The sequence below is a fragment of the Aulonocara sp. 'chitande type north' Nkhata Bay genome, linkage group LG10, assembly GCF_057382095.1.
Source record: "Aulonocara sp. 'chitande type north' Nkhata Bay isolate Kocher_YH1m ecotype deep benthic linkage group LG10, A_spYH_male_GT1.1, whole genome shotgun sequence".
NCBI classification, from domain to species: Eukaryota; Metazoa; Chordata; class Actinopteri; order Cichliformes; family Cichlidae; genus Aulonocara; species Aulonocara sp. 'chitande type north' Nkhata Bay.
In genome coordinates this window covers 17552495-17569138 of record NC_141353.1, presented here as the reverse complement: position 1 = coordinate 17569138, position 16644 = coordinate 17552495, and the positions used below count along the sequence as shown (strand labels likewise).

At 38.3% G+C, this 16644-nt stretch overlaps 2 protein-coding genes across 3 annotated transcripts in view; one reads left to right on the top strand and one right to left on the bottom strand.

The window, feature by feature from the left end:
* Positions 1-206: 206 nt before the first annotated feature.
* On the bottom strand, positions 207-6571 carry tmem135 (transmembrane protein 135). Its single transcript, XM_086308765.1, has 15 exons — positions 6390-6571; positions 5922-6049; positions 5036-5128; positions 4881-4914; positions 4729-4794; positions 4395-4441; positions 4277-4318; positions 4048-4176; positions 3879-3948; positions 3587-3754; positions 3394-3457; positions 3192-3268; positions 2815-2913; positions 2638-2705; positions 207-1848 (listed from the first exon to the last, which is right to left on the bottom strand). Exons 1-15 carry the CDS (start codon positions 6525-6527, stop codon positions 1698-1700), a joined length of 1374 nt encoding a protein of 457 aa, XP_086164891.1. The 5' UTR covers positions 6528-6571; the 3' UTR covers positions 207-1697.
* An 827-nt stretch (positions 6572-7398) lies between these two features.
* hephl1b (hephaestin-like 1b) overlaps positions 7399-16644 on the top strand; it is a 20721-nt gene continuing 11475 nt past the window's right edge. Inside the window, exons 1-8 of one of the 2 annotated variants that reach the window (XM_086308762.1) lie at positions 7399-8178; positions 11704-11948; positions 12927-13139; positions 13423-13635; positions 13873-14127; positions 14798-14966; positions 15965-16098; positions 16248-16379. In XM_086308762.1, the coding sequence (XP_086164888.1) occupies positions 8177-8178; positions 11704-11948; positions 12927-13139; positions 13423-13635; positions 13873-14127; positions 14798-14966; positions 15965-16098; positions 16248-16379 (1363 nt within the window). In that variant the 5' untranslated portion in view covers positions 7399-8176. Of the gene's footprint in view, positions 8179-9677; positions 9993-11703; positions 11949-12926; positions 13140-13422; positions 13636-13872; positions 14128-14797; positions 14967-15964; positions 16099-16247; positions 16380-16644 lie in introns of those variants that run through there. The other variant, XM_086308761.1, reaches the window with a different exon arrangement.

Genomic DNA, 16644 nt, shown 5'->3' with positions numbered 1-16644 from the left:
ATTTACTCTGATACTGATATGATGTAATTTGTGTTGTACACTCACAACTTTACGTAGTATCCTTAGACTCAGAATTTCATTAACTGTAAAACATGTGTTCATTTATCAGTAAAACATGCAAATGCCACTCTTTAGTAAACGACAATCTTTTCCTGCAGACACATATCTTTCCAAAAACAATAATAAATACATAAATCAAAACCAAATTGAGCTGAGTGTTTCTTTTTATTCACAGAACACAGCAGCCTTAAGGAAATGCTCCAAATTCATCAGTTTACACAGTTGATCAAAGTGGAATTTTAGTGACAGGGTTCAACTTGGAATTTCCAGTAAATTTAGATTAAAATTCTCAATGCAGAGCCTGAGGATGTAAATCCAAGTACCCAAACTTATTAAACAGAGTCAAACTTACAATCACTGCAAAGCTAACTGCAATAGTCAGTGCACTGAACAAATAATCTCTTTAGACTGTAGCATAATTACATGTAACATTCAATACATTTAAATAACCCCACCTTTTAAAATATGAGGCAGAGGTGTGTTCATAGACAATTTGCACATTCCAAACAAGTTTAAAGTGATCACATTGCATGTGTTCATTTCCCTCCCTACAACAACTGAACTAATAATTTGGTTTCTTACGTGCAAGCAAAGAGTCTCAGTGCGAGTGAACTTACTCAGCGTCAATTAACGCTGTCAGTGTGAATGGATTTATTTTCCACCTGTGACTTTTAGTAAATGTCAATTGCAGTGAGATTTATTACTACATCAATTTGACCACAAATAACTCCTAAAATTGCCAAGTATCTCTTAAGGTGGATAAATTAATTGAAATAAATACTATCTACTGTAGTTTAACCATCTGGCTAAAATGGTACCTCTGTGTTTTGTATTGGAGGATCTACATAAAACTCCCACTGCTACTATGGATAACTGATTGAATAAGGCTACATTATTATATGTCTCCCTGCCTTTAAACACACATTCAGAAAAGATCAGGGTGTAAAATTCTTCCCGCGTTCTTCCTGCTTTTAAATCAGTGTCAAAACACATCGTTGTGGCTACTCCTACAGGAGTTGTGAGGTTTAATCTCTGTGAAAACAACCACTCGAACAGCACAAAAATCAGAGCAAACTGAAAGGTAACTTGCCAAAATCCAGATTGTGTTTAAAGGATAAAAAGAATGTGGTTGAAACGCACCCAATCATTTTTATTTTCAAAAGCATTTTGTTATTGAAGGAACTGTTCCAGCTGCTAGATCACTACGTCGTGTCAAATACAAACTGACAATCTAGCAAAATCTGTTGTTCATTCAGATCATTTACGTTGTTTTTCATTTTCATTAGGACTAACAAATCTTTTTATTAATGTCCATGTCAATTTTGACAAAAATGACAGAGCTAAAATGAAATTGTACATTTCACTTTTTTCAAACAAGTGACCTGTAAAGTTCAGTCTTTGTCAGTAAGTGAGCTTCTACAGCTCAACAATTAACCCTCAAGAAACCCTGTTTTGAACTTGGGTGCAATCCGAAGCATATCTTTTTCATAACACATCACTACTTCTGCAGCATCACACCTTTTAAAAAAAAAAAAAAAACAAAAAAAAAAAAAACAACCCTTAAGTTCCTCAGAGAGAACAACCAGGCTGTTAGTTTCATGTTGAGGTAACCCCAAAGTCAATCTGTTGGTCCCAAATCATCCAAGTTGGATGTCACCTCCCGGTAGAAGCACTGTCTTGCTGGGCACCGTGGTGTAACGGGGGTCCAGTTTGGGCACAAAGCCTTTAAAGTCTCTGGAAGCCTGAGTCCCAAACATGTCTAGCACCTGTCGGTTCATCAGAGCAAACCTAGAAAATCAGAGAGAGAAAAGGCCCTGTACAGTTTTATTGAAGTCAACACGAACAAAGCTGATGTTGAATAAAAGTGACAACTTATCTAAAATATTGTTCGTTTATATGAGATTCCTGCAAAGTAACTTTGATATCTTCTTGTATGGTTTGGATCAAAGCCTGATTAACAACAAGCACTCCAAGTACACAGGCCTCTGCAAGGCAGCTCAATCTCTGGGCACTATTTACTCTTAAGGGTAGTAGTACTGTCATTTTCATATATTCATTTTGTTTTCATTGGTATTTTTAAACGTACTTTGAGAAGTTTGTAGTGCAGCAAAAATCAGATAACATCATGACAAAGGTTTACTTTAAATATACAAACATTTTGTAGGAGTAGGTAATGGATAACAGGAATTGATTGGTAAATAACTGGACATGAATAACTTGAGTTTATTATTACACTACATTACATTTCTAACTAACTAGCCAGCTCATTCTCTTTCTCTCCACAATTCTTTGCAGGCATCTCATGTGTCTCATACTGGGGTCAACTTGAAAGAAAGGCAGATGAGAAATATAAAAGTGAGGTCAGAGGTCAAATGTGACATGATATTTGGATGCAAACTGTAATGTGATATTTAGAATCCCCACACACCAGTATCATTTCTGAAATGTTGCCAATACAAACGAATTCAGTAAATTTTAAGCATATTTTTAAAGACACAAGTATGACCTTATTTGACCTTGAAGAAGCGGTCAGAGGTTCAAAGTAAGATGACATTTACAATGTCCATACATCCATACCTGCCCTGGGTTAAACGCAGCAGGAACTTCCAGTAAGTTGGCCTGAGGTTCTGCACTTCCATCACAGCCTGTGTAGAAGCCATACATCAAGCATTATATCCTTGCTCAGCTTTAAAAAAGAAAAAAAAAAATTTGTGTGAAGCATATGTATGTGAGTAAGAAAGCATGTTTACTTACAGCATGGAAGCAGATCGCAGTGGAGACGGCATATATGATTGTGTCTGCATGTGGAATGTAAGGCAACCGGCCAGCCTCAATGCCCTTGAAGTAGATAGTCTAAAGAGAGGGATACATAGGGAATGTTGTATATGTTAAGTGTATTTGTTGCAGTTTCTGAAACATGTTTACGTGGCTGCACATGTCAGTGATTACTACATAAAACCAAGCAGAGATACCTGAATAATGATAAAAATGTGGTATTTATCAATAAAGCATTAATTCTGTTTTTTTTTTATATTGATACAAGTTTATTATTACATTTACACTTTAGTTCAAAGACAATATATCAGTATGAGGACCTTTTTTATTTCTATGATTTTTGTGTTTGTTTTTACCTCCACCAGCTTAGAAAAGAGATACATGGATATTGTTGTGCTTTTGTAGAAGAACATTGAAACTCCAGCCAGGAAGCCTTCAGGAAAAAGAGAGATGGAGAAACATATGAGAAAAGAAGTTAATCAGCAAAGGCACAACAGAATCCCGAGGAGGATCATTCTGCAGGGACTTTATGTGACAGGTTACACCATCCTGTCTCACCAGCTATAAGCGCATGGAGTTCATCATCAATGTTACGCATCCAGCGCAGCAAGCAGCTTGTTCCCTGAGTGAAAGAAAAGCACAATATACAACAACGTGGCAAGGTTAGACAAGTAAAAGACAGGAAATCAAATGTGTAAGCAGGAAAGGAACATAATAAAGATACTAATAGAAAACAAAACAGCACATCTACCTTATAGATACTGACGAAGGAGCCTAGAAAAACCCCGAGTTGGAAGTTCTCTTTGTTGTAGAAGAGGGAGGGAAGGCGGGAGGGTTTCGAAAACATCTGTCTGAATGCTGATGGCACTTTAAGTAAACACTGAATCACGTAGCCAACACTGAACATCCTGACAAAACCCTACGGTGACAAATGATAACAAATCTTAATCAAGTATCATTATTTAAGATGTAAATGAATAAGCATTATGAGAACATCACAAAGGATTGGGATCACACAAAAACTAACTTCTTGGGAGACTTACTTTGACACAGTAGGATATGCAGTTGTCATTATAATGTTTGCAACATCTGTGTCTTGGTCCCCGTTTGCATCTGGATTTGGAAAAGAAAAAAAAAAAAAGAAGACGAAAAATAGTTCATGTAAGCCACAATCCAACACACTGCCATGATGTCGGGTGTGTTTTCTCTCACATTGATTCGAGCAGTTTCCTGGTGGAGGATAGAAGAGTCTTTCTTCTAGAGTCAGGCCTTTCTGCTGATGGCTGTGAATCATCAGCCAGCACAGAGTGTGTTGGGATCTCTTCTTTCCCAATGATGAATCTAAGACAGAAAACACACACCACTTCTATAAACTTTTATCTATAAACCTTTTTCATCAGCAGTGAAAATGAAGGCATCAATAGAAACGGGAACAACTTACTTCAATGCGGAGAATGCAAAGCCTTTGAGACCATCTTTACTTCTATAGTATAAAACAAAATTCAGCTTAACCTTAAACATTAACACTTGCAACAATGTGTTCACTGTGCTGCTCTAACCTGAAGAAGAACATAAAGAGTGATGAAGTAATGCAGAACAACAGCACCTAATGGGAAGCAGAGAGAGAGAAAGAATCAAACACATGACTCATTTCACCACTGTGCAGTCTCGTCAGAACTATAAAGTCATAAATGCTTCTTTTTGGATCCGTTGATACTTTTTACTGAAGTCTGTTCAGTTTTCACAACTGGAGTTCCCTGTAGTTGCATTATTAGACTCATAATCCAACAACAAAAACAAGAGAGAGTCTTAAAAAAAATTAGGTTGGCAGTAATTTACATGATCTAAACCTAACCCTGATAACAAGCTCATAGCCCCACCCTTTGACCTTACCTCGCCATGTTTAAAGGGTTTGACGACACCTCGTGTCACTGCCATGCGAAACAAAGTCTCAGTGGCCTGAGAACAACATTACGCTATTAAAAATGCAGACACATAGCAAGGTTCACATACAACTACTAATATTCGAAAGAAGCGGCCCTTACAAGATTTGCCATGTATATTGTCAGCAGCCCTCTCCTGTGAGGATGAAAAAGAAAGAGGCGAAAAGGCAAAAAGTAAACTCTATGTGAATGAAACATGTTTGAATCTAGGAGAGGCGAGAAAAAACATACTGAAACGTAACAGACGGGCATCTCACCTGCTCTTGCGCTCCAGCAGGATGGCAATATAAGAGGCTGGCAGTGCTGAGCCAAACCCAACAGACCAGGAGTAGAAGCCTCCCAAAAGTCTCCTGCAGTTAAAATACACTGCATTATTTCACTTCCTTTTTTTCCCCAGCTGGGACGTTTCAGTGAAGACAATCCCACACTGTCAGCACAAGATTTTGTCAGCTCTTCCGTCTTCCATTTTTCCATGATAAGGAAAGTATTATCCAAGTATTTAAAATGCGCACTTATTGAAACGATAGACAAAGACAATCCAAGCTGATACTGTAGTCATACACTACTTTCTGCAATTCCCTTATCCACAAGGGGTTGCCACAGCAGTGCCAGCTCCTTATGAATAAGCAGATATCTCTGCATGTTTGATTGGCCTTCCTGACGTAACACCCAAGGGATTTGTATCTACTCCTGGAAGGTCCAGGGACCTTTTCCTTATTAGTCAAACCATGACACTATAGAACCACCTTTTACTTTACTCTAAACGGGACACAAATTTACAAAATTATTATTTTAAAAAAAAGTTTTCTTAAACTAGCAAACAAGACCATAAAGTTAATAGTGGGTTTATTTTATCACAGATGTCCACAGAGGGTGACCCTAATGCAAACATGACCACAGTGGCCAGGACATGAAGCTGACACACTCAGATGCTGACAGGTTAAAGGAAAGGAGGCACACGTGGAAGAAGCTAAAGTGGCTTCAGCTTCAGCAGGTGTGGTTCACAGAACATGACCGTTCATGCTCAGTTTATCCATATATCATACTGTATACATTTCACTTTCGTTTTCATTAATAAACATAATGACAGTGCAGCTTAGTGCCAAGTTTGTGTTTACATACTCTAGACATGGGTTCACTGACCTGAGAATGCAGAAGAAAACGATGAAGAGACCCCCATTGGTAGTCAGGAAAGAGGTAGACCAAAAGATCTCTGGGATAAGCCTTTTTAAGTAGTAATCCTTCTTCCTTCTCCTTAGAACTGCTGCTATCTGCAAAGCACAGTGCGTTACTGCACACTGGAGATGCAAGGCAAATACAGTTCCAACTCTGCTAAAGTTTACACTTACAGTCGTGACGAGTGCCCAGAGGGCAATGAAATTTACAAAGGGGGAACCTGGCTGAAGTTGCATGACATGTTTTTGCTCCTTTATCTGATCGGCCACATGTACAACTTGGACTTCGTACCTAAGTGCAACACTAGCGACGTGCCAGCCTATCTTTAGAGGTTTTCTGCGAACTACTAAGCCATTTTACTTTAGTTAGCTCGCTAACTTTAGCTATTTAGCTAGCCTCACAGTCTACAGTTATATTTCAGGTCAAACGTCTTACCAGGTAAAGAGGCGCGTATATTTTAAAGGACACCTCCAGAGCACTCCTAGTCACATCGGCAGCAGACTGCACACACGACGGGCTCCAAGTGTGGCCGATTTCGTAGCAGTTATGCGGTATTTTGCTGAGAGCAGCCATGTCTGTGCACAGTGACAGCAGGAAGGTGGTAGGCTGCCGTGCGCGTTCCCTAAAAGGGGCGCAGTCACGAGGATGAGCTATGCACGCGCCCGGTGCTGATCAATAAGGTTAGGAGAAGAGCCCTCTTTACACGGCTGCAATAACAGCTGTGACATTTTTATAGGTAGCCTGTTACAAGCAAGTCTTGCATCCAGCGACTAACCCAGATATGCCGAATAATTTCTTTGTTTCCGTCAGTGTAAACACACAAGTTATGGTTCAATTTTCAATTCAGCTTTATTAAGATTTGACCCTATTTCAAATTAGAAGCACAGAATGGAATTACTGCAGATATGTTTTTGCTCCTTTAAGTGCCAGCTTTTTTCCAACAGAGGTACAACTTTGTGCACCTATGGACTTTGGATCAAGACGGTCTGTAAATTTTTATGAAAATCAATCAAAACTTATATCTTGATAGAAAAGTACTCATATGTTTTACAGATTTATGCAAGAAACTGTCGTATATTTATGACTGTTTTACATTCTGAACATTAATCCCAATATAATCACAGTGGAAATGTTCAAACTTCCATTGTTGTGGAAATTCCATGTTGCTAGTCTTTCCAAAAAAAAAATCAACAACAACAACAAAAAACCCCAATGAACTGGAAACTGAATCTTTATCTTTTCAGAAATATGAGATATCTGAAAATATCCAGTATAACAAATTTTTTTCTCTTTTCTATCTCCTCCATTAAACTCATGCTCTTATATCACGTGGTTCCCTGTCCCATGACAGTCAGCAAATCGACAGCATCTCACTGCACTGTGTACAGTATGGAGAGTGATGCAAATTTTACAGAGCAGATATTCTTTGTTTAACCCTTTAAGACCTACCATAGAACCAAGTCCGCCAGAGCTTATATTATATTTTTACATGCTGTGGAGCCATTTTTGGGAGCATTTCAAGTTGCTATACATCAATACAACCATTATAGCCCAGATTTTAATAATATGTATTCATTAAGTGCATAGTAATTACATAAATTGCAAAAAAGTGCAATAAACTACAAAAAAATTGAAAATCGTTTTTGATTTTTTAACATATATTTGTAGTTAGAGAAATTTAAGAGTCTTATCCCTCAAAACTGTAAATACAAAAAAGTTGCACAAAATAGTTTCCCACCACAGGAAATTTATTTTGAGTGTCTTCATAGTTTTATTTTTGAAATACACCAATTTTTATACACTGCAGGAAAAATGAAAATAAATATTATACTGCAAATTTGCAAAAAAGCAGCATATGCATCAAAATAAACTATTTCCAGCAGTGCAATATGAGTCCTAAGAATCCCAGAAACGACACAGAAAGTCATAAAGTCAAAGATAACTTTTAAAAAGAGCAGTATAGGCCCTGAGGCCCTGATCGCAAAAAAGACTACATTTCCGCGAAAATGACGTCACTTCCGGTTTCGGGCAGGTAATGGCGGAAATGCAAAAGTTCGCGCTGACGTCTATTCCAACGTAGGAAGTGTTTTGAACAGCTGATCAGATCGGTAAAGCGTGTTTCTGGAATATTATGTTTTTGTTCCTGCAAGCGCTTTTTATGCAGTTTTTGCAAAGCTTTATGTGGAAGGAAACCGTGACCTAGGACAAGCTGATGGCATCAGATGTAAGTACAACTCCTCCGGTTTCATATGCAAAAAAAATTTTTGCGCTAGCTTACGTGGTTGCAGTGCTACTGGGATTTAAAAATAGTTACGCATAACAGAGCGTTCCCGCTCCGATCGGCTCTAAAGGGTTAAAAACAAAATTAAATAGAACACTAATACCACACGTCATCTAAAACTTGTTAGTTTTAAAGTCATAGATGCGTCATATAGTTCACCAAGCTTTATGTATATTCTTGTAATGTCCCGACTAGGTCAGCAGGTGTCACCCTTGCCTCCGAAATTACGACACAAAATTTCAAGTTAGAGAATGTAAGGTTGTGTTGAAGGGAATGAGCTCAGTATGGTTTTAAGAATTTCCACTTGTTAAAAACCATTCAAGATATTTTAAGAGGACTTTTTTTTATTATTATTTTGTTTGTTTTGTTTTTAATGCACTTAACACTGACTTATGAATCATCGAGCAAAAAACGGATGAAACAGTGGTTTTTTTTGCAAAAAAACATAGTTTGTTCCTATTTTAACTAAATCTGTCAAACATTTTAGTGATAACACAGCTTAACAGGCATAAAATGGTATTTTATCATCTACAGCACATGAACAGTATCTGAAACTAATGTTCTTAGGAAATATTTAAAAAAAAATCCTGCAAAGACCTGACACAGGACATGAGAGATGCATTTGGTCTACTGTTCACGATAAAACTATGATACTGGAAATTTCTGCATAAAATATCAAAATTAAAAATAATTACTCTGCAGAAAAAAAGTTCCCCATCATCATTAAATGGATTAATATTACTGCTGCATATGTTTAAGGTGATGCTTATTTTAAATACTTTATACTATGCTTAAAGTCCAGCATCATATTATTTGTAGCTTGACATATAACTTGTTATTAAGTAACTTAAATAATATTTCGCTAAAACTTAGTAATCTTAAAGTAAAGAAGCTATGGTTATAAAAGGATTTTTGGATTCTTGCAGCTGGCTTTTCATAAATCTGTATTAGAAAACAGAGCTGCGCATGAGCCTAAAATCATGCCCAATATTTTCTACACTGACATTCATGAAAAATTCTTATTTCCTCTGGGCTCTCCTCCCTTGTTCTTGGCCCCTCACTGTGCCGCCCTATGTTTAAAAATTCTGGAACCGCCACTGGTGGCAACACCTAGAACCGTTAAAGGAAGATAAGGTAAAAAAAAATTGAGTTCTTTGTGGGCTGCTATTTCATCAGTCTACTGTAGGATCAAATATAATCAAATAAAACTGTAAACACACATCAAAAGTGCTTTTTGTGAAGCTGAAAAGTCAAATTAGAGATCCACAGTGCTTGGCACTGCCTCTTTTGCGTAGTGGATCTAACTAACCTAATTTCCCAGCAGACCGCTTCAATTAAATCCAGAAAGAAATAACTGACTTGGGAATACTTACTGGTTCTTATCCCTGCACATCAGATACTACTGGAGGCGTAGCCTCTGGCTGAATAGCCTGAGTGTTTTGCTTTGAGTTTCGTAAGCGCTGCGGTCCAGACGGACATTCGCACTCACATGGAAGAGTGAAAGAAGGTTACCCCTTGTTCCTGTACCAGCAAAACCCGCTGATCACTTTGGCCAGCATTTTAGACTGCGATCAGCTGAATATGGCACGGACTTTGGGGTTGTTTGCAACTTGTTTGCTGATTTTTCTTCTTTCATTGGGCGCGAGCGGGGAGCGCGGCAGGGAGAGAGTTTATTATGTGGGGATCATTGAGGACTTCTGGGATTACGCACCAAGTGGAAAAAACCTGCTTAACGGGAAAGACATCGAAGACGATGAGTGAGTTGACATTCGGAAAAGTATGCTCAGATAGTGGCGGCACTAATTGCTTGTAAATATTCATTTTTATTTTTAGCGCCTTTATATATAATGTCTAAGATCACTCACAAGTAGAAAGTCATTATAACTCATGTGGGAATAAAAAATAGACCGCGAAAGAAAAGACAGTTTAGAGATACAAAAAAGTTTTAGTGCAAAACTTGTGGGTTATGTCGCGTGCTCGGGGTGTGACAGTGTCTAGACTTTGTGTGCTTTGCTGGCAGTCTAACGGATGTGCAGGAAAGATGACAATGACTAACAGCGAATTACTGTCTCCTTTCATTAGATTAGAGGCTTCCTTTACTGTGTATCTATCTGCCATGTGTCTTTATGTGCAGCCAATCACCAAAAAGGAGGCACAGAGATCCTGTCTGACAGAAGCATTTGCATCACACCATGGTTAGGAATTTAATGAGAGATGTGACAATGAGACTGTGTGACCCTTGCATTTCACAGTTTTCAATTTCTAGAAAAAAACCCCATATAAAATAATACTGTTAATGCGGCTTGTACTTACATCACATGTAAGCATTGACAACTCACAACATTTGTCTGTGTTTCTGCTGTTATAGTTCAGGAACCAATACCTAATAATCAAAAATCCCTTTCTTATATTAAAAAAGAGGACATTAGACTGGACACATTTGCACATTTTTCATGAAATGAAGGAATGCTCATGGGTGTTGCGCAATGATTGAGACAATTTTGTCCTTCCTGTCAGAGAAATAAATAATTGTGAAGCATAAGGGAATTGCTTCATTCTTACACAATACATGGCATTCCTAAATTTAACTGAACCTCTGGACGTGCTAATAACGTTCTCAAAGTGTACAGGCTGTACTTAAACTGTCTCAAGCTGTTTAATCACTGCAGGGCATGTTTATCTTTGTTAGATATCATATTGTCTTTTCACTCCCATTTCATGGCAAACTGAATTCACAAGAAGCTTTAAGATGTTTCTTCCTGCCATTTGTATCCCATCATTTAAAATGTGGAATTGCGTCAAATCAACTTGCAATGCGTTTGCATGGCATTAGATTAATAAAGCCATATGTCGTATTATAAGACAGAGAAGGGGAAACGAATAAGCAGTGTTGGAGCAATGTTAGCACTATTTTGCTTTGTTCGGGTTCTGACTGAAACAGCGGTAATCAGACAGGCATCAAGGTTTTCAGTCAAAATCATTTGAGAATCTATTTAAGATAATCTTACTTCCAAAAGTGCATCAGCTACAGTTTCAACAACCTGTTATTAGCTCCCCAAAACATGTTATTAAAATAATGATATGTCTAATTGTTAAAGACCTGCAACCACATGCAATTTGTTCAGTGGCTTTACATCTATTCTTACACCAGGTAAGATCTAGTTCTTGTTTGGTCTACAATGAAATTCTAGCCGTTAGACAATAATCAAAATTGTATAAACTAAAAGATCTATCAAAGCCTTTTGTGAAAACCTAGAAAGGCAATGCACTTACTTTTGCTATATTTGTACAAGTTTGATTGAAAGTTGGTGTTGCAGCGTGGAACTTGACGTTGACCCTAACAAATACAAATGCAAGAAGAAAAAAAAAGTATTTTTCTTGTCTGTCTCCTACACACTCTTGGAATTCTGTATAATCGCTCCACTGTGTGTCTCACATTCTTGTTGTTTCCTTTTCAAACTTTCTCAGGCATGCATCAATATTCCTACAGGGAGGGCCCCATCGAATTGGAAGTATTTACAAGAAAGCTGTGTTCAAAGAGTATACAGATGCTTCATACAGTCGCCTGTCTCCTCGACCTGATTGGCTGGGCTTCCTGGGACCCATACTGCGTGCTGAGGTTGATGAAACTATTGTTGTCCACTTAAAGAACTTTGCAACCAGGAACTACTCTATGCATCCCCATGGGGTTTTCTATGAGAAGGATACAGAAGGTAAAATGTTCCATACTACTGGATATAGACAGAAAAATTCATGGTGCTTTTGCACACAGAGTCACACCTACAAGAACAAAGTGCTGTCAGTGAGGGTTACAAAGTGTCATTTATTCATACTGAATGATACCGATTGTTGCTGTGTTCAAAATTTGTAATAAGAACTGAATAATATAACTTTTTAAAAGTCCAAAAGGGCTTGAAGTTACATGAAACAGCTAACATTGTTTATGAAGTTCCAAGAAGGCGTGGTACTGTTCTCCTAGAAACAGAAGAAAAAGTGGCACATCACAATTCCAGAAAATGAGTGACTGCTATGGCAGATGTTTTATAAAGATATGTCTCTTAGGTTTTCTGAACTTTACAGCTCTCTGCTATGCAAGAAGCTCGTACACCACCCACCCCCACCCCAATCATGTGAAGGGGAAATCCTGCCGGAGTACACTTGAGAGCCTTGTGGAAATTGAGACTACAGCTGCAGTCCTTTCCTACTTAAAATAGAGAATGGTTATTGTTATACTTTGTGTCATGGTTTAAAATCAGCAATTTTATTAAACATGAGGAACGCTAAGTGGCATCTTTTTGCTTAAACTGGAACTTGAGCTGAAAGATAATGAGATCACATGTCAGTGGTGTCAGCACATTAAGATACTGAGAACTGAGAAAGCAGTTAATTTGTTAAACCTTGTCCCGACATTCACACTGTATCAAAGATCAGTATTCTCGTGACTTCTCATTTATGCTTTGTTTTCAAACACACTGCCATAGAAACTAAAGGCTTATGAGAAAGTAGAAAAAAAACAACAAAGAAAATGAATACTACCTTGACTTTTGAAACCTGCTTTAAATAACATCCTTGTAAATGTTTTCTAATATTTTCTACAAAATTCTTATTGAGACTATAAACTATAATATCTCTGCTCGGCTGCTTTCTGACCAGAGTGATCTCTTTGCAAACATTTTCCCTTCGTGTACCAGGTGCACTCTATCCAGACGGGACATCAAGCAAGTTGAAGAAAGATGACTGTGTCCCTCCAGGAGGCAGCTATACCTACCGCTGGGAGGTCAAACCTGAGTTTGGCCCCACAGATGATGATGCCAACTGCTTGACCTGGGTCTACCACTCTCATATTGACGCCCCCAGGGACATCTCCTCAGGACTTATTGGGGCGTTACTCACATGCAAGAAAGGTACAAATATATTTGGCAAATATATTTGATTGTATGTTTGGTGTGTTTCATACAGTGTTTTGCCTGCTGTATGCAGCTTTCTGTATGCACAAATTGTATGTTAAATCAAATGTATTTCTACATCCTAAGCCAGTAGTCTCATTCAGAAACAGCCTTTGTAAAAATAACATAAAAAAATTGCTTTACTTGAAAAACTGCCAACGAAGGATTGCCGTGAAAATCGCACACAGTGGGACACCAGAAGGAAACAAAGATTACGCATGCTCCTTTTCTTTGAGTGCAGGAGCCTTGAAGGAGACTAATGAACTAAATGCAGCCGAGGGAGACTCTGCCGCAAAGTCCGCCCGCAGTGATGTCGACCAGGATGTTTTCTTAATGTTCAGTGTGGTGGACGAAAACATGAGTTGGTACTTGAAAAACAACATTCAGAGATGTTTTGATCCAGAAACAGTTGACCCAGAAGACCCAGACTTTAAAGAGTCCAACCTTATGCACGGTGAGAGATAGATATTTAAAGTCTTTTTAGGATCATTTAATACTGGACTAACTGCACACATTCAGTCGGGCCAAACCAGCTGATGCAACTCAGCAATCTGCATCATATAGTTTAAAATGTGTTCACAGGGAATTCACTTCACATTTCTAATTCTGACATCAAAGGCTGTAGGAGAGGTTTTTGATGGCTAAATGTCTCATTGTCCTCTGATTGTGTGTGTTTTTCTCTGTGTGACAGCTATTAATGGGTACATGTTTGGTAACCTGCCTGGAATCGAGTTATGTCAGCACCGCGCAGTAGCCTGGCATTTGTTTGGGATGGGTAATGAGGTAGATATTCATTCTGCATTTTTCCATGGGAATACCCTGCTGGACCGTGGTCACCGCACTGACGTCCTTAGCCTGTTCCCAGCCACGTTCGCAACAGCCGAGATGGTCCCAAAAGCAAATGGAAAGTGGTTGCTGGCCTGCCAGGTTAATGACCACTTGCAGGGTAGGATGCTTGACCTTTAACCTATGTGTCACCTTTGACCTTCTGCTACAGCACTTTGCTGACAAAGGAAATACCCTTTTCATGGGGGTGCTGCTGTTTTGTCAAAGCCTGAGCATTCCCACAGCAGAGATTAGTATTTCTACTCTGAGCCTGCCTGGACTTGTAAAACACTTTCTAGAACTCAGCTGAATTTAAAAGCTGAAGGGTATGAGCAGACATTTTATTATTTGTTATTATTTTCAGGCTGCCCAAAATCTATTGAACATAACATTGAGAGAGTCATACAATGACTACCGCTAATTCTTGTGAAGAACTATTACTTTTTATAAGGCTGTGCTTTTTATAATGGCTCTCTCTTGTTCCTGACCCTTTGAGAAAAAAAAAAGTAACATTACTGTTTTATAAACCTATTTAGGCTGCAAATCACACAACTGACAGTTTTACATGTTGTAGATCTGCTCAGAATTTTGAGAGTAAACCCAATTTCCTAAAAGATAAGCAAGTTAAACATTTAAAATGAACTCTGGAATGTTTTTATCATTTTATAGACAGTTACTGTAGCCTGGAGACCTGCTCAAAGGTCTACATCTCAGTGAGTTTTTACTTATCTAAATTATGGTTTGTACGTGTGTGTGTGTGTGTGTGTGTGTCTGTGTGTGTGCTGTTCCAGCTGGGATGCAGGTCTTTTATGAAGTGAGGTCGTGTAACAATGAGGCCGGATCCATGCTGACAGGTGGAGTTGTAAGGAATTACTACCTGGCGGCAGAGAAAGTCCTGTGGAACTATGCCCCCTCAGGAAGGGATTTGATCAGCAATGTATCCCTTACTGAAGCAGATAGGTGAGCAACATATTGCAAAATGCAGTCTAAATAATGCCCCAAAAGTTTATTCTGTTCTCTGGACAACGCTACATCCAGATGAACAGAATCAACTTATGGGGATTTACTTACCTGGATGATTGAGCATGCATCAAGATAGTCTAAATAATGGTTTACAAGTATCTCAAAATAAAAGTTGATTTATTATTTAGCCCAAAAAACTCAAGAAGAGACTTAAACCAAACACACCATCAGTCAAACCAACATAGTTTCATGCCAGGTTTCCCCCAAAACACACTCAAGATACCTTTATGGGTTGATCTTGTCTCTCTATCTCTGTCAGTACTCCTAACTCTAAAATGGGGCTTGACTTTCTGTGTGCATGCCCCCTGGAAGGGGCTGATTATACAGTACATGTGATGCTCATTCAGGCTGTGTGGTCTGGTTTGAGTGACCAATTCCAGAGCATGGGTCACAGCCCCCAGGTGGAGCATGACGGTAATGCAGGTGAACAATGTGATTCTGTGTGCAACAAGTAAAAAAATAGTTTAAAACCTTGTAATAAAGTTTGAAAGTATCAAAACAATTTATATGTAATCAATTTTTACACTTATTTATGCACTGAAAAGCACGTCATCTTTCATAACTTGCATGGAGAGTTGAAATGTAGTGACAGCTCCTTGGTGACAAAAGGAAATCTTTTAATAGAGAGTCAGAGTTGTGTGTAAAGGTGCGGGCAGGTGGCAGGCTTTCAAAGATTTCACATCAGATAATAGAATTCTCAATTTTGGAGTAGCTTGTGAAGATTCAACAGTCTAGATGATCATGCAGCAACCCATCTGTTATTATCTGGTATTTATTGCTGATCTGACACCAGTTTTCGTTCTAAGTAAGTAACTAAGGTCCAAGTAAGACATTTCTCATCGCTTTTACATCTAGGTCACATATTTACTACAACCCACATTTACAGTTTTTGCTTCATTTTCTTCCTCCAACTATCCCATCTTTTTCTTTTGTAGTCCATCAGATGTGTTTTTTGGCAGAGATGATGGAAGGCTCGGTGGTCAATACATAAAAGTGATATACAAAGAGTACACAGATGATACTTTCACTACTGAGAAATCAGCTGATCTTGGACATTTAGGACTATTGGGTAAGTCCTCCCTTTTTTCACCATGTTCTGAATAAAAGTCACCTTTTCTCTTTGTTATACGTTTCCTGAAACAATTCACCAAATTCATCAAGTTCACTAAGTCTCAAGATCTCTTATCTGATTACAGTGTTCCTTTTCTATTCATACAGGTCCAGTCCTGAGGGCAGAGGAGGGTGACACTCTCAGAGTGACATTCCTCAATAAGGCTGATAGAAACTACAGCATCCAGCCTCATGGCCTTCATTATGATAAACACTTCCAGGGAAGCAGCTATGAGGATGGTGAGGAAGCAACGATACAAACACAAATAATACTGGCACAGTTAACTCAGTAAGTCAAGGAGCTGGGATATCCTGTAATTCTTAGGGGACGCTACTTATTCTCTAAAAACACAAGCTGAAACTAATGATTAACTGTTCAGACTGACCAAAGCATACATTTGCATTACTGATACTTTAAAAAGAGTTACTGCAAAGAAATAAATGAGTATATCTCTACAAATTTAAAAAGGTAATTAATCACACAAAGTAAGAAATAAAAGCTGTA